Raw genomic sequence first — 25,159 nt, 5'->3', positions numbered from 1 at the left:
TTAAAGGCCTGGGCCACCACTGCCCGGCTAGCAAGTGTGCTTTTTTAAAATCACATACAACACAGGACTTTGCCTTCTAAAAATTGAAAAAAGAGATTTTTGCCTGATGGTGTTTGCTACAGTCCTAGTACTTGGAAGATGGGTGGAAGATTTGTCCAACATTATCCTTGGCTATACAGGGAGCTCGTCAAGGCTGCGGTATGTGAGATTTTTCTGTCTCCACATAAAACAAGAAGAAAGAAAGAGAGAGAGAGAGAGAGAGAGAGAGAGAGAGAGAGAGAGAGAGAGAGAGAGAGAGAGAGAGAGAGAAAGGCTGGGGGTACAGCTCAGTGATTAGAGTGTTGTTTGTTTCGCAGGCATTGCAGCCTCCGGCTTTGATCCTTAGCACCTGGTAGAGTGGGACATAGCAGCCATCCATTTAGGAGGGCTTGGGAGGGAGAAGCAGGAGGACCAGAACTTCAAGGTCATATTGATGAATTAGAGATCAATACACAATACTCAGTACTCCTGAGGGCTATGTGACATTCCACTAAAAAAAAAAAAAGGTGTGTGTGTGTGTGTGTGTGTGTGTGTGCTGGAGAGATGGCTCAGTGGGCGGTTAAAATACACAGGTTGCTCTTCCAGAGGAACTTGGTTCTGTGGACACCAGGCGCACATGCAGGCAAAACACTCATTCACATAAAATAAAAATAAATGAATATAACAAAAAGTTAAGAAAGAAAAAGAAAAAAAGATCAACCTCAAAAAGAAAAGCAAAAAGAGCTATGGACATAGCTCAAACATAGACCAAACTGGAGGCCCTAGGTTCTTTTCAGCACAACAAACAGAACATAAAATTGGTTTTGTTTGCATAAAACAGAAAACTCAATAGAATTAATAGGTAAGCCAAGAATTCATTAATATCGCTGGATAAAGCTGAATGTGGTGGCTTGCACCTTTAATTCCAGCTTTCTGGAGGCAGAGACAGATGGATCCATATGAGTCTAGAGGCCAGTCTGGTCTTCATTGCAAGTTCCAGAACAGTCAGAGCTACATAAAGAAAGACCTTGTTTTAAACAAAACAAAACAAAACAAAACAAAACAAAATTGATTGGATAGAAATCAGCTACATACCTCCACAAACAAAGGATATAGTTACAATGGGTTTTTTAAATTTAATTTTATTTTTTCACTTTATATGCATAATGGGGGGCTGGATAGATGGCCCAGTGGTTAAGAGCACTGGCTGCTCTCCCAGAGGTCCTGAGTTCATTTCCCAGCAACCACCTGGGGTCTCACCACCATCTGTAATGGGATCCAATGCTCTCTTCTGGCCTGCAGGTGTGTATGCAGACAGAGCACTGGCATAATCCATAGCACTAAAAGAAAGGGGAGGGAGGGAGGGAGGAAAAACTAAAAGGGAAACTGACTAGATGTTGATAGGTCTGGTCTCTCTATACAACCCACCTGAGCACTGGCATTTGCTCCAGTGTGTGTGTGCGTGTGTGTGTGTGTGTGTGTGTCTGTGTGTGTCTGTGTCTGTGTAAGACAACTGTATTTGCTCAGGACACTTCAAGACCAAGTGCTCAGCACAAAGGAGATTTATTTGCCCAGGAAGGACAAATAAATTGGGGGCTGGAAAGGTGGCTCAATGGTTAAGAGCATTGACTGCTCTTTCAGAGGTCCTGAGTTCAATTCCCAGTAACTACATGGTGGCTCACAACCATCTGTAATGGGATCTGATGCTTTCTTCTGGTGTGTGTCTGAAGACACTAAGATAGAGGATGAGGGAGAAGGGTAAGGGAACAAAGGAGAAGGGGAAAGGGTATTTGTCCTGGGGTGGGGCCAGGAACAAAGGACTGCCTTTGAATAGAGACAGAGGTGATCCATAGGAAAATGTCAGATTTTAAAGGCTAAGAAAGGGGAAAAAAAACTCCATGTTAGGATGAAGTGTTTCATTTTGATTGGACAGGTTGATTAGGACAGCCAAAGTGGGCTTTAGATTGCTGGTCTTCAATACTTTGATAGCTGGACCTCGGTAGTCAGCCTCAAGAGAAGGAAGTGGCCAAATAAGGGAATGGACCTTGGGGGCTAGCTTCAGGAATGGAATCTAATGGTTTTTAGCTAGGCAGACAGGAGAGGTGAGGTCTACCAGGGCCGTGTTTGCCATTCTGGGGCTGTCTAGAGTCCCTTCGGTATGTATCTGTATGCAGGTACACACATGTACATACACCTGTGGAGGCCAGATGTCAACTTCCAGTGTTGGTCTTCAGCTTGCTTTCTTTAAATTTGTATTTATGTGTATATGTGTGTATGTCTGAGCTCATGTCACGTGTTTAGGTACCCATAGAGGCCTTAAGAAGGTGTCAGATCCCTTGTAGCTAGAGTTATAGATAGATGTGAACGGGGACTTTGGGGGCTGAGAACCAAACGCAGGTTCTCTGGAAGCACAGCATGAGCTAGGAACTGTTGAGACATGTCTCCAGGCTGTGTTTGCTGTTTTGAAACATTCTCACTAGAACTTAGGTCTTAATGATTAGGTTAAGCTGGCTGACCGGTGTAGCATGTAGTTTTGAGCTACCTCCTTTGCTCCAGAAAATGGAGGTTGGAGACAGGAGCTGGAAAAGATGCTAGAACAAAGCACACAACAGTTCACAGATCAGACTGATCAGCAAAGAGAAAACAGGAAGACGGGGAAGACTGAGGAAGATGGAGGAAGAGGAGGTGGGAGGAAGATGGAGCAGAACCACGTGGTCTGGAGAAGCCGCAAGCAGCAAGGGACCTTACAGCTGGGGATTAGAGTAGTGTAGTGGTAGATTTGCCCAGTCTGGGCATGCGTGCAGCTTATAAATATTGTAACTGAGTCGTGTGGTTTTTGCATGGACTTATTGGGGTTGGAGATTTACTGCAGCAGACCAGGGAGGCCCAGACATTGCCCTTTCTATGCCTCCTCAGCACCGGGATTATAAGCATGAGCCACCACACCCAGCTTTTGGAGTGGGTCCTGGGGGTAGAACTCTGGCCCTCATGCTTGTGTGGCAAGTACTTTCCTGACTGAGCCATCTCTCAACCTCTCCTCCTCATTTTAGCGACAAGGTCTTACTTACTCTGTGACGCCCTGGCCTCTAACAGAGGATGCTATGCTTTTGCCTTCCAGGAGCTGGGCTCTCACTTCCAATGTTGCCTCATGGATTCATTCAGTCGTTCAGTCATTTACAGACTCATTCAGCACAGATTTAGGTCTCTGTATAAGTGCTCACTACAAGCCACTGAAAATATGAAGACAGATGAAAGAGTAGCAGTTCTCAACCTGTGGGCCTCGTCCCATTTGGGATAGTGTATCAAATTTCCTGTATGTCAAGTATTTACATTATGATTAACAACAGTAGCAAAATTAGTTATTAAGTATCAATGAAATAATGTTATGGTTGGGGCTCACCACAACATGAGGAACTGTATTAAGGGTCACAGCATTAGGAAGGCTGAGAACCGGGGGGAGGATATAGGGGACTTTTGGGATAGCATTTGAAATGTAAATGAAGAAAATATCTAATAAAAAATTGGAAAAGAAAAAAAAAAAGGGAAGGGTGAGAACCACTGAGATAGAGGGTCATCTCAGCACCTTCTATCAGAAAAGGCAGAGGTTAATAATCATTGTATTCTTATTGATGAATATAGAATTCCCAGCTGAGCTCCATACTCTGAGTAAATATTTTTTTATTTTTTGTTTTTTTCGAGACAGGGTTTCTCTGTACAGCTGTGGCTGTCCTGGAACTCACTTTGTAGACCAGGCTGGCTTCAAACTCAGAAATCCACCTGCCTCTGCCTCCCAAGTGCTGGGATTAAAGGCGTGTGCCACCACTGCCCGGCTCTGAGTAAATGAACACCACTCAGAGCACATAACCAGAGTTAGCCAGACAGTTTAGAAGGTGGGAAGAGCTGACGGAGGCATCGTTCCCAGACTGAGTGTGTGTGTGTACAGAAGGGCTCTAGGAGAGCCTGTCTGAGGAAGTAATGATGGACAGATGGACAGACAGACAGCAACATGGAAAGTGAGGAGGCATTCCAGCCAGAGGCATAGAGGAAACAGGACAGATCTGAGGACGCAGGTGAGGTCATGAAGTTAGAAGTGTCAATGAAACACAGGTCTCAACTCAGAGAGAAGAGGTCGTTTATTCTGGTTCCAAATCCTAGAGACTATGACCTAGAATCTGGACTTAGGTCATCCCGAATTTCACTGTCTGGAGGTAGAAGCAGGGTGTTTTGATGGCTACATAACAGAGAGTTATAAATCAAGGCATTTTATTTTATTTTGAGACAGGGTTTTATTATTTTGCCTTGGCTGGCCTGGAATTTCTTGTGGACAAGGCTGGCCTCAAATGCACAGGGACTTGCAGGTCTCAGCATCCAGTGTGCTAAGATTGAAGGTGTGCATCCTGACCTCCTGCCCTCAGGACATTTTAAAAATGCTTTGGTGGGGATTGGAGAGATGGCTCAGGGATTAAGAACACTTATTGTGCCAGGCAGTGGTGGCGCTTGCCTTTAATCTTAACACTTGGGAGGCAGAGACAGGCAGATTTCTGAGTTCGAGGCCAGCGTGGTCTACAGAGTGAGTTCTAGGACAGCCAAGGCCACACAGAGAAACCCTGTCTCTGAAAATAAAAAAAAATTTAAAAAAAGAAAAAAGAACACTTTTATGTTTCCAAAGGAGCTACATTTGATTCCCAGAAACCACACGATGGCACACAATTATTCAACTCCAGCTCCAGGGGATCTGTCGTCATCTCCTGACCTCTATAGGCTTCAGACATTCAGACATGCATGTGGGGCACACACACACACACACACACACACACACACATGCGCTCACACAAGAAAAACACACAGAAATAAAAACACACTGGCGTTAACATCAGAAAGAGCCCCTTGTGAGGGAATCTCATCTACAGGCCTCAAATGGATGAGAGCATTTCTAGCCCTTTGATGGGTGGAAAACTGGATTTTGTTAATATAATCCATGAAGTTTCCACCTGTATAGAGGTAGGCAAAGAATGGGCAGGAAATGAAGATGGCCCAAGGTAAATTGTAGTTGGTTTCTTTTATTTTTTAAAGATTTATTTTATGTAAATGAGTGCTCTGTTTGTATGTACACCTGCATCCCAGAAGAGGGCCGCGGACACTAGGAGAGAAAGTTGTGAGCCACCATGTGGTTGCTGGGAATTGAACTCAGGACCTCTGGAAGAGCAAGCAGCCAGTGCTCTTAACTGCTGAGCCATCTCTCCAGCCTGTCATTGTTTCTTAACTGTAACATTCCATCTCCTTCAGTCACTGAAGCTTTTTTATTTATTTATTTTTATTTTATGTCCATTGGTGTTTTGCCTGTCTGTCTGAGGGAGTCAGATCTCCTGGAATGGGAGCTACAGTTGTGAGCTTCCATACGGGTGCTGTGCATTGAACCCCAGTACTCTAGAAGAAAAGCCAGTGCTCTTAACCGCTGAGCCATCTCTTTAGCCCCCAGTCACTGAAGATTTAACCAGTCATTGTGGACACAGCTTCTTGTCAAGATTTCTCCCTCACAGAAGGCAGAGAGCAAGTAGGCAGAGCAGCATGCCACAGAATGCTAGGTTTAGTGTGCAGATAACTAAAGCACAACATTTTGGAAATTTTCTCCAGAAGAAACGGATTCATGTAGACAGAAAGACGGGAGGTGGGGAACTCCCCTGAGGGCTCAAGGAACGATTCAGAAGAGAAGGCAGAAAAGATGTTAACAGCCAGAGGGGATGGATGACTCTAGAAGAACATCGTCTTCCAGACACAGCAGGACTGATGCAACATGTGAGCTCACAGAGACTGTAGCAGCACACACAGGGCCTGCACAGGCTCAAGCCAGACTGGGTCCCAGGCTGAGAGGCAGGGGACAGAAGCCACAAGCTTCCATCCCTAACCAAGAAGCTACCTCCAATTGACAACTGCTTGCAAAAGAAGTTAGTCTTCCCCAGTGGAATCTCACTGGGTATGCTAATCACACTTAGGGGTGGGCCCCTTGCCCCGAGGTAGATAGCCAACATCAAACTAACTCAGTGGTGTTTTTGGTAGACTTCTTGTCTCATATGGCTTTGTTTGGGCATTTTTTTTCTTACTGGTCTTTTGCTTGCATATTATGGTTTCCAACTTTGTGCTTTTATGAGCTCTGGTTTGTGTGTGTTTCTTGTGCTTTTTTTTTCTTTTCTGTTCTGGTGTTTGTTTTGTTGGTCTGTTTGTTTTCTAAGGAGAAGGAAAGTGTGGGGAGGGAGGGAAGAGGGAACTGTTATCAGAATATATTGCATAAAAAATGTTTCAGGGCTGGGGAGAGGGCGGTTAAGAATGGTAGCTGCTAGCCAGGCATGGTGGTCCACGCCTTTAATCCAGCACTTGGGAGGCAGAGGCAGGCGGATTTCTGAGTTCGAGGCCAGCCTGGTCTACAAAGTGATTTCCAGTACAGCCAGGACTACACAGAGAAACCCTGTCTCAAAAAACAAACAAACAAACAAACAAACAAAAAAAGAATGGTGGCTGCTCTTCCAGAGGTCCTGAGTTCAATTCCCAGCAACCACATGGTGGCTCAGGACCATCTATAAAGGGATCTGATGCCCTCTTTTGGCATGTAGGTGTACATGCAGACAGAGCATCCTTATATTAAAAAACAAAACAAAAAACATAAATTTAATTTTTTTTTTTCTTTCTGGGGCTGGAGAGATGGCTCAGCAGTTAAGAGCACTGACTGCTCTTCCAGAGGTCCTGAGTTCAATTCCCAGCAACCACATCCTGGCTCAGGACCACCGTAACAGGATACAATGTCTTCTTCTGGTGTGTCTGAAGACAGTAACAGTGTACTCACATACATAAAATAAATAAATCTTTTTTTTGTTGTTGTTGTTTTTGGTTTTGGTTTTTCGAGACAGGGTTTCTCTGATAGCCCTGGCTGTCCTGGAACTCACTTTGTAGACCAGGCTGGCCTCGAACTCAGAAATCCGCCTGCCTCTGCCTCCCGAGTGCTGGGATTAAAGGCGTGCGCCACCACGCCCGGCCTAAATAAATCTTTTTAAAAAACTGTTTAACTAAAAGCATATATATTTAAAATAAAACGACTCAAGGGATTGGGCAAGGAGATTTGGAAGACAATCGCTTTTAAGACCAAGCTGACTGTCTCTGTGTGCTCTGCTTCATCTGGCTAAACAGCTGAATAGATGCTCAAAGGTATAAAATCCGTAGGTGTGAAAAGAAGTGGAGTATGGGAGGGGAGATCCGGAAGCACTTCACGAAAAACGCCTATGTTCCTGGCTTGCTGGTCAGCACCCTTTAAACTGACGTCTATGCAGGGAGTGTGCAATCCGAGCTTCCTGAAGCAGGAAGCTGCGAGTTTGAGGCCACTCTCGGGTGGGGTGGGGTGGGGTGAGACATTGCCCACCCCCATCTCCATCATCTGGCAGCCTCACAGTTGCCTGCCAATAAGGAGCAGGTAAGCCCTCTCATCCAGACCGGTGGAAGGCAACCTGATGATGCAGAGATCTCCCCACCCAGGAGGAGCCCTTCAATTCTGATTAACAGAGCTCCAGCCACCCTGGGTCTGACCACACCCCACCAGGGTGTGAGGTCCGAGTGGACACAGGATTTCTTGGCTCCTCGTTCTCGTTGGGCTCCAACAGTTCAGGTACCTCCAGCCCTCTCACCCATTAGGCTCCTCATCTCCCGCAAGAAGTGGCCATAGTTCCCAAAACCCGGCCGTGCACTACGTTCAGAGTGTGGTCAACAGTGGTCTCGATGACCATCCTTTCCCACAATTCCGCGGCCTTCATGAGGGGCCAGCCCTCGGCTGGCTCCAGCTCTCGCGAGAGTCCGGTAATGCCCGTTGCAGCCCAGACTGGCCTTCCCGGGCTTCAGAACAGCATCCTCCCTGGCTTTCCGCCCCCATCCTGCCACTCGCGCTCCGTCCTCGGATTGGCCGAGAGAGCTGGTCAGTTGTTCTCCCATCAAGAAAACGTTTCGGCGACTTGTCCTTCTCTGGCCCCGCCTTCGGAGCCTGCGGATTGGGTGGCTGCGTGTGACGTCACGACCCTCCTGCGTCAGCGGGGACCAGCCAATCAGGAGCTTGGCGTATTTTACAAACTGGGGAAGCAGCAGCAGCCACAGCAGAAGCAGAAGCAGAAACCCAAGGAATCGGCGAAAAACCCGAGGAAGTAGAGGTGACCCCGAGGGCCTCCTGGAATGGTGCGGCACGAGGATCTTAGAGGGGAGTCCTGCCGAGGTTCCTAGGGAGGAGAGCAGTTTGGAGCTCCGGGGCGAGATAGCAGACTTGGGGTTTCTGAAAGAGTTGCCAGGAGAGCGGCCTTGCTGCCGGTGCGGACTTCTAGCCACATGGATTGGGACCAAGGGGAATCAGGGATATCAGCACCCATGCTTTGAGAAGTGATTTGCTTTGGTCCTCAGTCCTGTCTACCTTCTTCTCTCATCTCCATTATAGCCGCCATGACTACCCTCCAAACCAATAAGGATCCCCACCTCCGAGGTGTATCTCCCAACCCTAGCAAGATTCCAGTACTCTCCCAAAGATGCCAAGATTTTTCCTCAGTCAAGTCGCGCTCTCTGGACCAGGAGAACCAAGATCCGAGGGTAGGAGGGGCTGGATACAAGGAGGCAGCTCGAGGCAGCAATGCACCCCCACCCCCTACCCCCGCACTGAATCCCAGCTTTTCCCCCTTCCCCCCCCAGACACCAGCACAGAAGCCACCGCGCAGTACTCAACGTCAACGTCCACTCACTGACACGGCAGGCCTCAGATCGAAAACCTTGCAAACCTTGCACCAGACTGAAAAATCACCAAGCTGGAAGGCCACTCAGCTGCGGAACCCTCTGGAGGAACTCAAGCCTAGCTCTGGGGGATCAAATGTGCGGCTTGTGACCCATCCCCAGACAGGTACCTGTTCAAGACCTGGGGACAGCCTACTTGGCTGAGTGAGGATGGGAGACCCAAAGTGGAGGTCTTGCATACTGCAAGAGACCTGGGTCTTGTCCAGAAACCTCTTTGCTCTGAGAAACCATCGCTTTCAGCAAAATGCCATCTTTTGCCTGGCATGGTGGCTCATGCCTCTCATCCCAGCACTTTAGGAGGCAGAGGCAAGTGGTCTCTGTGAATTGGATGCCTTTTTTACCTAGTGAACTCCAGGCCTAAACAATTATATTGTATCTCAAAAAAAAAAAAAAAAGAAAAAAAAAAGAAAAAAGGACATCTTCTGGGCCTTTTTAGCAACCCTGAGGAAGACAGTCACAGTCCTTTGCTCATTGTTATGCTGAGTCTTTATAATCTGTCCATACTTCAGCTTTAATTCTTCCTTTTCAACAATAAATATATATTTTAAAGATTTTTTTTTTTTTTGGAGGCAGAGTTTCTCTGTGTAGCCCTGGCTGTCCTGGAACTCACTTTGTAGACCAGGCTGGCCTCGAACTCAGAAATCCGCCCGCCTCTGCCTCCCGAGTGCTGGGATTAAAAGCGTGGTGCATCACCACACCTGGCTTTTTTTTTTTTTTTTTTTTGAGACAGATTTTCTCTGGCTGTCCTGGAACTCACTCTGTAGACCAGGCTGGCCTCGAACTCAGAAATCCTCCTGCCTCTGCCTCCCAAGTGCTGGGATTAAAGGCATGCGCCACCACGCCTGGCTTAAAGATCTATGTTTTATTTTATGTGAGTCCACGTGAGTGCAGTGCCCATGGAGTTCAGAAGAGGACAGTGGAATCCCTAGAGCTAAAGTTATAGCTGGCCGTGAGCTGCCATGTGGGTGCTGGAAATAGAACCCAGGTCTCCCTGAAGAACAGCTAGTGGCTCTTAGCAACTGAGCCATCTATCTAGCCTCTAAAAAGAGATTGGTTTTAATGATGTGTATGTGTGAGCAGGTGCCTGTGGGGACCGGAGGCACTGGATTGTCTTAGAGCTGGAGTTCCAGGCCGGCCACCTGACATAGATGCTAAGAACTGAACACCAGTCAGTCCTGTGCAAGAACAGTAACAGTGTGACTGTTCTTAATCCCCATGGCATCTCTCCAGTCCCCGGTGATATGTCCTGTATGGCAAAACCGTTGTTTTATGTTATACCCCACTGTTTAGAGCAACGGCTTACATGAAATTCTTCAAACTTTGGTGAGCTTAGATTCAACCGAATGATCTCCTCCGGTCTCTTAAGACCTTATGTAGCCCAGGCTCTGAGCTCTCTATGAGCTGGTGGCTGGCCTTGAACACCTGGTTCTCCTGCCTCAGTATCCTACATTCTGGTTTTACAGGCGTGCACCCCATAGCCTGGCTTGGATAATGTTTCTTTCGCTCCCTGTTCCTGGGTATGAGCACCACCTGTCCCTCAGCCCCCCTGTTCCTGTTCTTCCTGATCCTGTCTCTTCCCTTGCAGAGGCCATAGGGGCTATAGAGTTTGTGGCTGACCCTGCAGCCCTGGCCACCATCTTGTCAGGTGAGGGAGTGAAGAGCTGTCCCCAGGGGTACCGGTCCAGTCTGGCTCAGAGAGTGCTAGTCCGTGAGAGAAAGGGAGGCACCACCCAGAGGGGCCAGGTAATGAGAAGGAGGTGAGACCAGTCTGGGGTGGACTAAGGGGTGATTTCTGAGTCTTGCTGACAGCCTTTGTTGGTGGTCCAGAGTGCACGGTCTTCTGCATACCTGGCTCCCAGAATCCCCACCCATCAAGTGGGTCCTGCCAGGGCTTCCTGCTTCTCAAGACTGGAGGGCCCGGGACTCCGAGACCACACTTTGTCCCCACCCAGGTTAGAGGCTCTGGTGAGTTCTCCTGAGGGGCTGACACTCACGGCTAGAAGCTTCTTCTTGGGACAGAGCAGGCTTTGGGACAATATCTCAAGATGAACTGGTGGGTTCTGTCGGGAGAGACGGGGTGGTGTTCGTGTCTGGCTCGGGGCTGTTTCTCACTCTGTTTTCCTGTCTTGCCGTGGATCAGAATCCACCTTCAGGCTCCTCTCACTCCTCCGCTCGACCCAGCTTCCAGGAGCTAAGAAGAGAGACATGTGGTGGCAGCAGGTAAGGAGAGTGTAGATTCCCTTTCAACCCCAGACGGGAAAACATCACTGGGCAGGGCTGTGGGGTTCAGACTTTGACAGCTGAGCCTTATCTATGACATGGAGGACATGGGGAGCGCTGCTTCATTTGGCTACAGCGTAAACTGACAATAGGTGGCTTTTGCGTTCAATTCCTGACCCTTACCACTACGAGCTGTGCAAGCTCACCTTAACCTGCCTGGGTCTTGGCTTCTGTATCCCCAACGGCCAAGTGAGGTTAACGCTGGTTCTGTTAGAGGCTACTGAGCTGGTGTTTGCAAAGCCCTTAGCTAATGCCCAGCCCTTGCTTGGCACTCAGGGACGGGGACTGTACTGACAGAAGGACCTCAGCAAACCAGGCCTCAAGACTGCTCCTGAAGACCCCGGTTCAGCCTGGTGAGTTTGTGTGGATATGGGAACAAAGCAAGGGTGAGTGCCTGCACCAGGAAGGCAAGGGTCAGCAGGTCTCAGAGAGTGGGGTGAAGTAAGGGAGAGGTTGGAGGGAGGTCTGGCTCAGTGGTGGAGTGCTCCTCCAGCATTCACATCCCAGAAACACACACACACACACACAAACAGCAGACAAGACCTCCCGGGAAGGTCAGAGGTCAGCCTGGTTGTGCATGTGTCTCTGTTTCTGCCCTCTCCCTGCCACTTCCTGCAAGACAATGTCTACTGTGTTCTCTGTGCCAGTCCCTTGTGAGCCATGGCCACCAGCCCACTCAGGGCATTGGGATTGATAAGTGTTTGCCAAGGTATTATTGTGCTCTCGGGGGATGCTGAACGGGTAGACTTTGGTGTTGTAGATACTACAGGAAATGAATGTCCTGTCTCCTCCCAGCTTCCTTATCCCTCCGAGGAGAGCAGGAGGCTGTCCCTCACTCCGACGACGGAGGGGGAAGACATCATCTGGGTCTGGCTCAACGGATACCATTAAAAGAAAGTCTGACAAACACCAGGGTGAGCAGAGACCCTCCCAGGATGGGGAAGGGGTGTTCAGGCGGCACACTGAGGATTGTGGGTAGAATTGGCAGACTCGGGACTCAGGGTATTTGGTCTTTTGCTGGAGTTGGGACAAAGCCCTCTTCAGGGTAGATCTGACTTCCTTTGTTGGGTATCTGGGACCCAGGGTGAGAGATGACAGACTGTTATGTGTGTCACTATCAAATCAGTATAGTGGCTGAAACATGGCCAACACTTACCAACCAAGCATTAATTCCTTCATTCCACTGGCATTTGCTAACTGGCTTTTGGATTCAGCCATGGTTCTAGTTCCAGAAAAAAAAAATATATATATATATATATATATTTTTTAAGAATATATATATATATGTATATATATATATATATATATATATATATACATATATATATATATATTCTAGAAGAATATATATATATGTATATATATATATATATACATATATATATATATTCTAGAAAGGGGGCAAAATAATAAAAGACAAAATAAAACCCCACCCCACAAATGTAAAATGAAATATATAGGATGTCACGTGGTGACACGTTCTTTCTAAAACTAAATGTATAAGGTACTGAAAGGACGTGGGAGAAGGAATTGGTGTCATGAATTGGTAGTTTAGAGCCATGCTTGGTGGAACATGACTGTAACCCAGCATCTGGAGGCAGGAGAATTGCCTGGGGCTGAGCCATCGTGAATTCCAGGACAGCCTCAGCTATACAGCAAAACCCTGTGTTTAAAAATAGAAGGGGTGTCTGTGTCTGTGTGTGTGTGTGTAGGGGAATGGATGAGTAGGGCTGGCAACTTAACTCCCATTGGTCAACTTATAACTGCCTGCCAGCCAGGCGTGGTGGCACACGCCTTTAATCCCAGCACTTGAGAGGCATAGGCAGGCGAATTTCTGAGTTCAAGGCCAGCCTGGTCTACAGAGTGAGTTCCAGGACAGTCAAGGCTATACAAAGATACCCTGTCTTGGGAAAAAAAAAAACAAAAAACAAAAAAAAAAAAACCTGCCTGCCTGTAATTCCCTCTCAAGACATCTGATGCCCTCTTCTGGCTCACATGGGCACCCAACACATACATAAATTCGGGGAAAAAAATTGTTTAATGTTTACAAAAGGCATGCTAAGCAGCCTTTTTACAAAATGTAGTATGGCTAAGGCACTGTCATTGGCAAGATAAGGATTGCCTATGAGACCAGAGTTAAGGCTGTGACTCAGACAAGACGGGGAGAGCTGCAGATGCAGAAGCCCCGAGGAGAGGAGACATCTAGTCTTTGTGAATTGGCAAAACAGACCAGAGAGATTGAAGCCTAGACAAGAAGAGGGTCTGAGATGAGTTTGCAGTGACGACAGGTGAGAGATGAGGTAAGGACAGACAAACCAGTGTAAGTTCTTGGTAAGGACAGATGGACAGAGCACTTGTAAGTCCTTGGTGAGGACAGACAGACAGAGCACTTGTAAGTCCTTGGTGAAGACAGACGGACAGAACACTATAAGTCCTTGGTAAAGAGCTACAAACAAGTTTAAGTTCTCTGCTCTTTCTTGGGCTGAACGAGAGCCAGGGGGAGATGCATGAATAGGGAGAGAGAGTTGGTTTCTGTCTTGAATAAACCACTCAAGCGCCGCACGTGGTGGCAGTGTGCCTGTACTCCTAGCCTCTTCCCTACGTGAGCCCCCAAAGAGTAGCTGCTGCAGTGGGGAGAACAGGAAAGTAGACTTGGGGGCCTCCACTGGATGGTGATGTCTCCCATCTGCTGCCCTCCCCCATTCCTGCAGCCCAGCTGTATAGCACCACCTTCCATCACCGAACAGGCAGCTGTTTATAGACAGTCTGAGGGTGTTCGCTCCCCAGGCCTCTCAGCTGTGATTTCTATCAACAACCCTTGGGCTGGGCAGGATGAGAAGAGTTTGGCTGGAAGTCCTGCTCAGCCAACCACCTCTCTCCTCAGAGCACATATTCATCCATGAAACGCTTTGCCATTCGACGGAAAGCCCAATTCACACCCCTCCGATCGCTACCTAGAGTTCAGCAGGTAGGAAAAAGCAAAGGAGGGAACCAGTAGGGGCCAGGACTAGGGAGGAAGGGAGGAAGGACAGATGGACGAACCAGTGTAAGTCCTTGGTAAGGACAGGTGGACAGCAGTGTAAGTCCTTGGTAAGGACAGATGTACTGGATGGGAATTGGGGGCACGCAGAGGGTGGGGGAGAGAGGGGGTCTATGACAGGCCAGAGGAGTGGGTGTCACTCATGGGTGATCTGTCCTGTCTGACACAGGCCCAGTTGCTGAGTGGCCTCTCCCCTCATTCCTCCCCTGAAGAGCCTGCCCTACCCTGGGTAAGTGTCTAAAGCCTTCCTGTACTGAGGTCTGTGGCACCATCCCACTGGCCTGGAGGGCTGGCAGCCTTGTGATGTGAGGTAGGTGTCTTCGTCCCTGCCTCTTCTCTCCTTCCTATTCTGTGTTCAGAATGCCTGTCTGTCTCTGTGTCTATCTTCTGATAGTCTCAAACTTTGAAAAAAAAAAATTTGCCGGGCAGTGGTAGCACACGCCTTTAATCCCAGCACTTGGTAGGCGGAGACAGGTGAATTTCTGAGTTCGAGGCCAGCCTGGTCTACAGAGTGAGTTCCAGGACAGCCAGGGCTACACAGAGAAACCCTGTCTCAAAAAAAAAAAAAAATTCCCTTCTGTGTTTATGTGTTATGAACATCTCAACAGCCTGAACCTCAAACTGTTGATTCTCCTGCCTTAGCGTCTTGGGAGCTAATGTCGGCTCTGCTGTAGGCCTGCACCACCATACCTGGTTTTAAAAAGAACCACCAGCTTTGACCCAAGAGGGGGAGGGAAGCATGCTCTCTACCTTCATGTGGCTTCCTCACCCGCCCCCTTTCCTTCTGTGGCAGAGGCAGATTGCTATGAAGTTGTTTGACCAGGAGAGTCACATCACCTTGCAGAAGGAACCCAGAAAACCATCGGTGGCAAGCACTTCCGGGCCTCACCCCAAGAGAACCCCCAGCCACCAGGAGCTAAGGATACAGGTGGGCCTGTGGGGCAGCAGCTCTGATGGCTTCTTTTCCATGAGAAGGCTTGGGGGAAGGGGAGCTGGGAGGAAGGGTGGGGGGTGACATTGCAGTGGGGGGGGGTGCTTGGGAACACACGGTGACACGCTGGGATACCTTCTTCCACCACAGCGCATCAATATTTTGCAACAGCTCTTGCAGCAGGAGGTAGAGGGGCTGGCCACGGGCGACTGTGCCCCTCTGAATGGAGGCTCTGCTTTTGATATGACTGAACTAAAGCCCCCGACCGCTGAAATTTCTAGAACTCTGACAGCTTCAGATCACAATTCTGGATCTGCCCTTGTTGGGCTGTCACAGCACTCTGGTTCAACAGAGCCCCTCCTTGCGGAAGAGTGTGAGGAGCCACAGGCCTGCCCTGAGGAGACTAAGGCGGCTCAGCCCTGTTCTACCTCAGAACTAAAGACCCCAGTGCCACACAGAGCTGAGCCAGAGCTGCCAGAGCCGTGCCTTCCAGCACTGTCCGGACCCCCTCTGCCTAGCTGTCGGGGACAGGCTGAGCCCCCCGTGGCCTGCCCTAGGACAGAGCCGGGAGGATCGGCAGCCTGCTCTCTGGAAGCTGAAACCCCAGAGTCCAGCCCGCAGCCCTGTTGCAATCAGGGGCCTCCAGCAACCACCAGCTTGACCTTCTCATCCCAAAGCCCAGTCTGTGCCAGCCCCCCTATTCACTCACTCTACCCAACAGGCTATTCAGGTAAGGAATTGGCTGGCAAAGGACATGAAGAAAAGGCTGTCTCTCTGGGAGTGGGCCCGCCTTGCACCAGGTCTGTGCCTTGTCCTGTCTTTCTAAGTGGCTGCACTCATGGGGGAGGGAGGGGCAGGAGGGGTGGGGCAGCACCCGGAAGAAATATAACTCCAGAGGCCCTTCTGAATTCTCCATGGCCTTTAGGCCCCAGCAGCTTGGCTCCTCGGACACTGGCTCTGAGGCAGCGCCTCAGGGCGTGTCTAGACACCATCCATAGCTTCCAGGAGGCTCACCTGGATGATGAATGCGCCTTCTACACCAGCCGAGCCCCACCTCCCGGGCCCACCCGGATCTGCACCAACCCCGTGGCCAGGACGCTTGAATGGCAAGATGCCCTGGTGAGCCTTCAGTATACAGCCAGCATGCCGCGAGCCTATGGGACAGCAGCAGGCTGACCTTGCTTCCTCTACGGAGAAGTGATGGAACATGACAAGCCCTCTTTTTTTCTCTCTCTCTCCAGCGTTTCATTCCAGTTGGCCCTGTGGTCCCACAGGACTCTCCATCATGACTCCGGTCTTTACTGGGCTTCTCCTCTGCTGCACTCACCTCTTCCTTTAGCCTTATTTATTGTTGGCCTGCCCATTGGACTGGGAGCCAACGCCCCTTTATCCTTTAATAAAGTTTCTATAAATTGTGTTTGAATGGGGCAGTCAGTGCTGTTGCTCTCCGGTGGCCCACTTGGTGGCAGTGTGCTCCAATTTAGAGGAGATTAAGCACTCAGGACCATGGGCTTCCTCTTCAGCAGTTGCCAACCAGAAAGCGGCTGGCTGTTCAGCCTACCTTCTCGGAAATTCGTGCGTGGGTTAGGGGGAAATTACGGAACCTGTTCTCTCTGAGATCGCTCCCACTCCAGGGGGCCCACCAGGTATTCCCTCATCTAGAACACCGCTGTTAGACCTCTCAGTTGGGCACCTGTGGCCCTAAGCTACTGGAGGCTGAGCCAGGAGAATCACTTGAACCCAAGAGCTGGAGGCAACCCTGGGAAAAAAGCCGTAACCCGTCTCAAAAGGAGAAAAGCCACAAATAAACCAACACCAAGGGAGTGGGGGGAAAGTGACTGGAATTCTTTTCCTATGCAGGGTCTTCCACACTCCACCTGCAAGGGCAGCAGCAGCCCTGAAGGGAGTCCTTCCTCTGCTCTGTCCTCCCTTGTGGTGGTTCTTTTTTGGAAAGGCAAGCCTGGCCAGGCTTAACTGCATAGATCAGAGATAGATCGCCCTGCTGAGATCGACAAGCAGAGTGAGAGGCCTTTCAGGGTGTCAGGCAAAGGGCCAGCCACTCCCCTGCCTTCCCTCCACCTCTGTACCAAGGTAGGCAGACACACACAATCTCCAACCTCACTTTATTGAGAGAAGTGACATGATCTGTAGCTCCAGGACCTAGCCTGGAGAGGGGTGGAATGGGGACTGTACAAAATGGGTTCTTAATGCTAGGAAGGAAGTCCTTGGCTCCTCCAGTTCACAGGAAGGCCGCTGGTGGTTGGAGCCTGAAAAATGGAGATGGGGGAGGGGAAGGGAAAGAGTGGCTACTGAGGTCTGTATGTAACCTGTGCCAGAGTCCCCCTCTCACCTAGACACGTTCCTTCTGCTTCTGCCCTTTCCCTCCCAAGCTGTCAGGACGGCGCCTTTTCCCCCCGTGAGACTTTGATCTCCCTTAGTGAAGCTTTCCCCCAGTTCCAGGCAGAAGGGAGGGCCACCTCTCTCTCTCTGGCCGGTTTCATTGGATCCCAAGGTAGTCCCTCCCTAAGCGGCTGTCTTCATCTTGGCCTTCCCAACGCTTGACTCCCCCAGCCACTTAAAACCCTTGAGCCCCAAGAATCCAATAGCCCCCGCTTAGGTGGCCTGGGGAGCGGGAGAGTCCGTGGGCTCTGAGGATGGGGCCTTGGGCAGGGCTAGCAGGAGGTGGGTGCGGATTAGAGCGAGGGGTCGAGGGGGCGAGCGAACGAACGTGAGAGTACGGTGCTGGGCTCAGTCGGGGTAGATGATGAATCCCGAGAACGTGCTGTACTTATTGGTGTTCCCGCCGTGCACCTTCCCGCCATCCAGCTTGATGAAGACCTCATCACCCACGTCTAGGTGCAGAATGACGCTGTTGCTGGCATAGTCGTAGTTTTGATCCGCATCCTGAGCAATGGCGCTGGCCCGGACCTAGTGAGGGAGGAGAAAAAAAAAAAAAACAGAGCCATTGATTCTTATGCCCTGTGCAGAGCTGAAGTGACCAAGGGGGTTGAGTTGGTTGGCTTCTGGAGCAAGGATGGCTTAGGTTCTGGGGGAGCGGTTCTCAACTATAGGTCTCAACTGACCCTTTTGGGAGTTGTATATCAGATATCCTTCATATCAGATATTTACATTACGATTCATAACTAGCAAAATTATAGTTATGCAATAGCAACGAAATAATTTCGTGATTGGGGACCACTACAAAATGAAGAACTGTATTAAAAGAGTTTCAGCATTAGGAAGAGCCACTGGGCTAGGAGTCCACAGAGCTTCTCTGGCATGTCTTGGGTGCACACATCATGTCTTCTCTGGGCCTCTACTAGAGCAATAAGGGGTAATAATAATGGAACCTACCTCACGAGGTGGTTAAGATTAAATGAGTAAATTACTCATGGAGTTCAGAACCATGTTCTGTATATAGAAAATGTTATATAGTATTGCTATTCTTGTGTTCCCCCCCCTCAAAAAAGAAAAGAAAAGAAAAGAAAAGAAAAGAAAAGAAAAGAAAAGAAAAGAAAAGAAAAGCTTTCAGGATACTTCTAGGATTCTATGTTGTCTTGGAGTTTCTAAATTAGCTTTCCTGAGGTGCAAACGTGTCTACACCTATGCTATACCTGTGTTGTACCAGTAGGAAAGTGAACTGTTTCCCTCTGGCCTCCTGGGCTTCCCTGGGGAGTGTCACCTGGTCCCCTACCATGTGAGGGACTGCCTTTGGTCTCTGATCTCTGGTCTGCAGCAGTCACACCGTCAGCCCCTTCCCCCAGTTTCCATTCCATCGGGACTGGTTATTAAATCATTAATTATTCATCATTATTCTAATCATTATTTACCATTCCCAGGGCCGCAGTGTTGGCTCCATGGAATACAGAATGGGAGCTTGCACCGCACCACCCCCTCTAAAACCGCCACATTCCACCGTGATTCCTGGCACAGACCGAGTCTACCTACTTGGTGCCACGAGAAGGAAGACACCAAGCTCTGCTCACACTCTGGCATTCCAAGGATCACCAAGCTCTGCTCACACTATGGCATTCCAAGGATCACAGAGACACTTGGATCCTGTGGACACTCACTCCCTTGCAAACACTATCAACCCCATAAAGACTTGCATAGCCTGGCAACTCCCTTTCTCATGCTCCGGTGGGAGGACTTGCTAGGAACAGACCCCAAAACTGAAGCAGAAGGTGGGCTGGGCGGTGTCCTCTTGGGAGCTTTTCAGCCATATAGCAGGGCTCAAGGCTTAAGGCTTAAGGGATCCTGAGCAGTAAGTAGGCCTGATGCACCAGGGCCCCACCCCTCCCATGGAACATTCAAAGGTCACTGTTCAGTCCAAACCTTCATCCTGCAGAGTACAGGCAGCTTCTCCACTCAGCCCTAGGGCATCTTGCTTGTTCAAATATGTGGGTCTTTGGGGGTGCTATCCCCTCAAATCTTAGGTGGCAATGCTTTTTGACTCCCCACTGGGGCAACACCTAGAGGAATCTGAGAGGTTCCCAGGGTGGGCTTAGGCCCCCCGAAGACCAGGCCTCCCTTCTTCCCTGTCCATTGTCTCCTAGCTTTTCCAAACCCAAATCCAAACTGGTTTACCCCACCACTTATATAGCCCCTGAGCCAGAGACCCTTGTCCACATCTGCCTACACACTCAGTGTTAATTAGGAGGAAAGCTTGGTCTAGGTTTGGCTCCAGGTCCTGGGGATAAACAAATAGGATCTAGCAGAGAGGCCAGTTAGTGTTTCCTCCCCCCCCCACCCCCTTTCACTTTTCTTTGAAAATTCAAGCTGAATGACTTCACCTGGGGGGAGACTGCCACTACCCAAACCAAGAGATCCCATTCTATTCCCTGAAACCAGGTACTCTAATAGCTTGTTCCATGCCTGGGCCAGGAAACCCACTGACTGAGAAGACCGCCCCAATAGAGAGGGTAGCTCAAGGAAGAAAGAGAGAAGAAGCTATGGGCTGGGGAAGGTGCCACGGACATTTGATTTGTCAGGCTACAGTCGGAGGTTGGAGCATGAGGTTGGGGCCTTTGAGTCCTGAGTTCTAGCTCTGACCTCAGCCTACTGTCCTGTCAGGTGATTTTCTTTTCCAGACCCCCCCAATTCCTCCTCTTTGACTAAATTAAGTGACATTAGAGGTTTGGTAACCTTGGCAGTCTTGGATACCCTGATAGTGTTTCAGGGGAGAAGCTGGATTGTAAACTGAGCGCAGGGAATTTTAGGAAGTCATTAGCAGGATCTGGGGCTAAGCAGAGGGGCAACCTCACCTGTCCGTTCTTCATCAGATCGGCCCACATGCTGGTACCGTCACCGCCTCGCATGAGCACATGGTAAGCGAAGAAATAGACTCCTGGCATGGGACAGGTGAACTTGCCACTGGCTGCCTCGTAAGCGTTGCCCACGTTGGTCACCACGTCGTCAAAGCGCAACACTTCATAACCCTCGTGAGGCCGCCTTAGACCCGCATAGAAGGCAATTCGGGGTACATAGCCGGCAGGGGGCGCTGCCCCTCCAGGGCCTGGGCCAGGAGGACCTGGGGGACCTGGCCTGCCTGGCTCTCCAGGGGGCCCTCTGGGACCTGGGGGTCCTGGTGGCCCCCGCAGGCCTGCCTTCCCTCGCCGCCCCACCTCTCCCTTGGCACCTGGAGGTAAGGAAGGCACCGAGGCGGGCGCGCCGTCGGGGCCTTGGCCTCGAGATGCGTGGGGGTCACACACCATGCGACAGCGACCTAGCATCTCATAGTGTGTTGGTCCGCGAGAGCTGTGCACCAGTAGCGGGATGGCTACCAGCAGCAGCAGCACCATGGCCACCCCGACGGCTGCGCCTGCCACCCGCTTGCGGCGGCTCAGCCGTGACGCGGCCAGGGCCAGCAAATCCTCCTCACTTTTGGGCGCAATGGTGGCGGGGGCCGGGGGCTCTCCGTGGGCTCGGGCCCCGGTCTGGATCTCCCGACGGCTGTGCCGGACCACCTTGCCGCGGCGAATTCCTTCTGTGACAGCAGTGCTGTTTCCCAAACCGCCTGTCAGGGTGGCGATCTCCCCGTGAGCTGGGCCAAGGACAGCCCTTGAGGGTTCAGAATCTACAGTCTGATATTACCCTCGGGTGCAGTTCTAATGATCCAGGGCGCCTGAGACCTGCAGCTTCTTGGACGGCTGGTTTCTCACAGGTCTAAGATGCCACCTCTCCAGACAGTTGCTTTCTTGCGGACAGCAGTGCCTGGTCCCGGGCTCCCCTCGCTGATTTCTCCCAGCTAGACCGGGGACCTCTCCCCGCTCTCCCGACGTCCTAGGCTCTGAGCTGGCGCGGGAGGTGGGGTGGGGGGCTCTCCCTGGACGCGACCTCGTCGGAGATTTTGCACTCTAGCTCGTGGAAAGCACTACCTGCCTCCTACGGCCGCGGTGGCCGCAGCCCTCATCAGAGCCCTAGCCAGGCGTCCCTCTCCAGCAAGCGCTCTCCCTCTCTGCGTCCCTAACCTTCCTCCCTGGCAGCAGTGCGGGTGGTGTGAGTCGCTGCGCGGCAGGAGCCACTATAAGCGGCCGCAGGCGGAGCGACCCCTGGTGCCCAGAGCGGGAAGCACGGGGGCGGGGCAGGCCGCGCCATCTCCCCCCACCTCTCCGCCGAGCCCCCGGCCTCCAGGTTCCTTGCCTGCTCCCAGGGCTCTGCAGCGATTCTCAGCCCTCACCGTATGTATCCTCACTTTCACCCTGTAACTGGAGTTTGGTATTCTCAGAGCTTAAAGGAAGATAAACACAGTGATGGGGTAAACAGGGGTCAGGCTACAATATACATATAAAACCTCAGAGGGGGAATGCAGAGCTAAACAAGGGGCAAGTGGGACTCATATATAACAAACAGAAAACAGAAATAAATAGCAATTCGCCATCACACGTCCCTCAGTGCCCCCAACCAAATACCGAATATGGCAAAGGGTTCAATTGGTACTTGTTGACCAGTCTGGGAAAAGGCAAATCTGTCGTTCCCACCCTGGTCTCTATGAATTTTTTTTTTGGGGGGTGTCTTATAGCACATAGCAGCAGAAGCAGCAGAGAGAAATGAAAGAGAGAGAGAGAGAGAGAGAGAGAGAGAGAGAGAGAGAGAGAAACTAGGGAATGAGCAGGAAACAGACAGCCGAGAAATCAGAGACAGAAACAGAGACAGAGAGACAAAGCTTCGAAAAGAGACTGACAGACGGCCCCAGAGCGGGAGAGGGAGAGACAGAGACAGAGAGAGAGAGAAGGGAGCCCAGACAGGTTGACAGATCGAGAGAGAAATGTAAATGGCGCGCTGCAGAGAGACACCCTGGTCCGTGTTCGGACTCCAATGTGACATATCAACTGTGAAGAAGACGCGGGGGCGGGGCAGCTCTGCAAGCGGAGCGGTAGGCTATGGGTCTGTGTTTTGTGACAGTGCTGGATACTGGGTGTGTGGTGGGATGGGCCATAGGATCCTGGCCTTGCTGTCCCTGGGTGAGTAGGACTGTGGATTGTGGGCTGTCTTTGTGTACCCATGTGAGGCTGCTTGAAGAGGGTGTTTGTATGTCTCTGTCTTAGTACTGAAATCCGGGACCCACAGAAGCCAGCTATCCTGTCTGAGGACTGAAGCCCATGGAGCCTGGTGAGAAAGTCAGAAAGCTAGTCTCACTCGCTTTGCCCAGACTGGCACAGCCTCTGTCTTGCCCCAGCCCGGACTTCATCGGCCCCAGTCTGGGCTCCTTTTGGCTTCCCCAACTGTTTATTAACTAGAGAAAAATCAGGCCCCAGATAATGGATGTTTGGTTGACTGTGCATAGTAACAAGATTCAAATATGAATTAGGTATTAGGTGACTATGGCCTGTAAAGGTGACTATGCCTGCTTTCAGAGTGACCAGGAAGGAATACTGGCTCTGGGCAGGCAGCGTGCACAGGGAAAGCCAGTAGCTGCCTCTTCTCAGGGGATAGAAGGTCAGAGGCTGGGAGAGTGAGAGTGAACACTGAGGGATCTAGGATCTTTGGAGGCCTGGCAGGAGGCAGCAGCAGAGGCCTCTGAGAGCAGGACAACCAAGAGTGTGGAATGTGGAGGGCACAAGGCATGCCCACCAGGGCATAGTCGTCGGGTAGAAGGTGATTTTTTCATCTCTCATTTCCTGCACTCCTTCCTTGGATCCCCCATCTCTTCATTCTCAATCTGGAGAAAGAAGGGGCTGGGCTGGGGCTGGGGTTGGGATGGGGCTGGAATGGGGCTGGGATGGGGCTGGAGATGGGCCGAGGGCCCAACCTGCCTGTAAGGATTGGTAGAGAAGGGATTGGATTGGCAGCCAGTGGGGGAAGGGCTCCTCCTCCATAAATACAAATTTTATTCAAGGTCTTTGTCACCATTTGTCTTCCTCGGGGGGCTGAGGGCCATGTCGGCCCTGTGCATGTCTAATGCCATATCTGCTCCCCCAGGCTGCATGATGGATGGATCAGAGAAAGCAAGGCCCCGGTTCACACCAGTCTCCCCTGCAGAGCCTCAGGCCTCATCAGCCCCAAGTCCTGACACCCCTCTTCCCTATTCCCACATTCTTCTCTCTCCATTCAGCAGAAGGCCTCTCTGTCCAGCTCTTCATCCTAGTTCCCAACACCCCCTTTTTTTTACCCCCTCACCTTAGCCCCTTTCAGATGCCAGGTTTTCTCTAGAGCATCCTTCTGCTGTCTCCAGTCCAGGCTGTGAGCAGCGGTGACCGGTGACCAGCCGGGCTGCAGGAGGAGGCAGCAGTTGTGTTTGGTGTGTGTGTGTGTGTGTGTGTGTGTGTGTGTGTAGGGGGAGCAGGCTTGGCTCACAGGGAGCCAAGGGGCCAGCTCTATGAATTTATTCATGTTCTGTTGCTCTTTCCCCACGCTCTGGAATGAAGCCGCCAGCTCACCAGGCCCTCATAGCTTCCCCGGCAGCTGTCACACTTGTCCAAGGTATCCAGTTAGGGCTAATCCAGGAGGTCTTCCCGTGGCCAAAATCTGTAAGAGGATGCTGGGAAATGGGGAGGGGTCAGGAATAGTTCACCTAGAGCCTCTCTGGGGATCAAGCTAGAAGGTCCCAGTGGGCCAGTGGGCAGTGAGTTTAAGAATGGGAAGTAGGCATCCAGGGGCCCAGCAAGACACAGAAAAAGGGTGCAGGACTGGTGGGAAGGGGGTGAGGAGGGATGACTTCCACAATCTCCTAACCAAATTCCATCCAGTCTGAATCCTGTGCCAACCTCTACCAAGGACTCTTCATTTACAATGATCCTAATCTCAGATTATACACTCAATTTCTCTCTGACCCTAAAACAAACAAACAAACAAACAAACAAACAAAAAACCTGAACATAAATTCTGTAACAAGACCCTAAGGGGAATCCTTACCTTCTGGGAACCCAAGGGTTTCCCCAGAATTTTCCCCAAAGTCTGTATAGTCAAGGTGTGTGTCAGAGCTCCAAGGGCCAGACTTTAAATTAGCATGTGATTAGCATATGATTTGCATGTGTTATGTGCCTTCTACTCTGCAGAAGTTTTCGTGTTAAATTTTTATGAAGTCTAGCAGAAAGGTCCTGGCTCCTTGAAGGTTCTTTCTTTTCGTTCTTTCTCTCATACTTATTGTCACTGACCCAGATGCCCTCTAGGGAAAAGAAGGGGTGAAGAGGTCGGCAATAGAAGGGATGGAAAAACTGGAAGTGTGGCTTCCATCACCATGCAATCCTCAGTTTCCTCATCTGGGGAGAAAGTAGGAGAAAAGAGAGAGAGAGAGGGAGAGAGAGAGAGAGAGAGAGAGAGAGAGAGAGAGAGAGAGAGAGAGAGAGAGAGCACCTGGCTGGTGTTCCATCAAAATCCCCTTTCTTTCCTCCTCTTCAGGACCAGTAGAGAATTATATTCTCCCTCCCCTTCTGGCTTTCAGTTCCATTTTAGAGGCCACACATGCTAGAAGCAGCTGGGTTGCCTGGCATTAGATGCATGTGTACAAGAGAGGACTGTGTCCATCCTTGAACACAGGGCATTGCATAGGACTGGAGATAACATATTTTTATAAAGTTTTAAAAAAGGATTTATTTACTTATTTAATGTAAGTACATTGTAGCTGTCTTTAGACACTCCAG

At 50.4% G+C, this 25,159-nt stretch overlaps 2 protein-coding genes across 3 annotated transcripts; one reads left to right on the top strand and one right to left on the bottom strand.

Annotated features, from left to right (window-relative positions):
* Positions 1-8,139: 8,139 nt before the first annotated feature.
* On the top strand, positions 8,140-16,458 carry Troap (trophinin associated protein). 2 transcript variants are annotated; one of them, XM_021183616.2, is made up of 14 exons: positions 8,140-8,201; positions 8,480-8,628; positions 8,728-8,932; positions 10,412-10,569; positions 10,654-10,791; positions 10,967-11,046; positions 11,383-11,459; positions 11,902-12,020; positions 13,991-14,074; positions 14,316-14,375; positions 14,940-15,074; positions 15,228-15,807; positions 16,003-16,196; positions 16,319-16,458. In XM_021183616.2, the coding sequence occupies exons 2-14, from the start codon at positions 8,485-8,487 to the stop codon at positions 16,364-16,366; spliced, it is 2,022 nt and encodes a 673-aa protein (XP_021039275.1). In that variant the 5' UTR covers positions 8,140-8,201; positions 8,480-8,484; the 3' UTR covers positions 16,367-16,458. The 2 variants fall into 2 exon arrangements, with proteins under 2 accessions (XP_021039275.1, XP_021039276.1); XM_021183617.2 differs by having other exon boundaries at positions 8,140-8,226.
* A 1,311-nt stretch (positions 16,459-17,769) lies between these two features.
* Positions 17,770-20,911, bottom strand: C1ql4 (complement C1q like 4). The gene is made up of 2 exons (XM_021184154.3): positions 20,342-20,911; positions 17,770-18,005 (listed from the first exon to the last, which is right to left on the bottom strand). Exons 1-2 carry the CDS (start codon positions 20,876-20,878, stop codon positions 17,826-17,828), a joined length of 717 nt encoding a protein of 238 aa, XP_021039813.1. The 5' UTR covers positions 20,879-20,911; the 3' UTR covers positions 17,770-17,825.
* Between the last annotated feature and the right edge of the window lie 4,248 nt (positions 20,912-25,159).

This window comes from Mus caroli, unplaced genomic scaffold, assembly GCF_978045245.1.
Source record: "Mus caroli unplaced genomic scaffold, Mus_caroli_1 scaffold_16, whole genome shotgun sequence".
NCBI classification, from domain to species: domain Eukaryota; kingdom Metazoa; phylum Chordata; class Mammalia; order Rodentia; family Muridae; genus Mus; species Mus caroli.
This window is presented reverse-complemented; position numbering and strand designations above follow the sequence as displayed.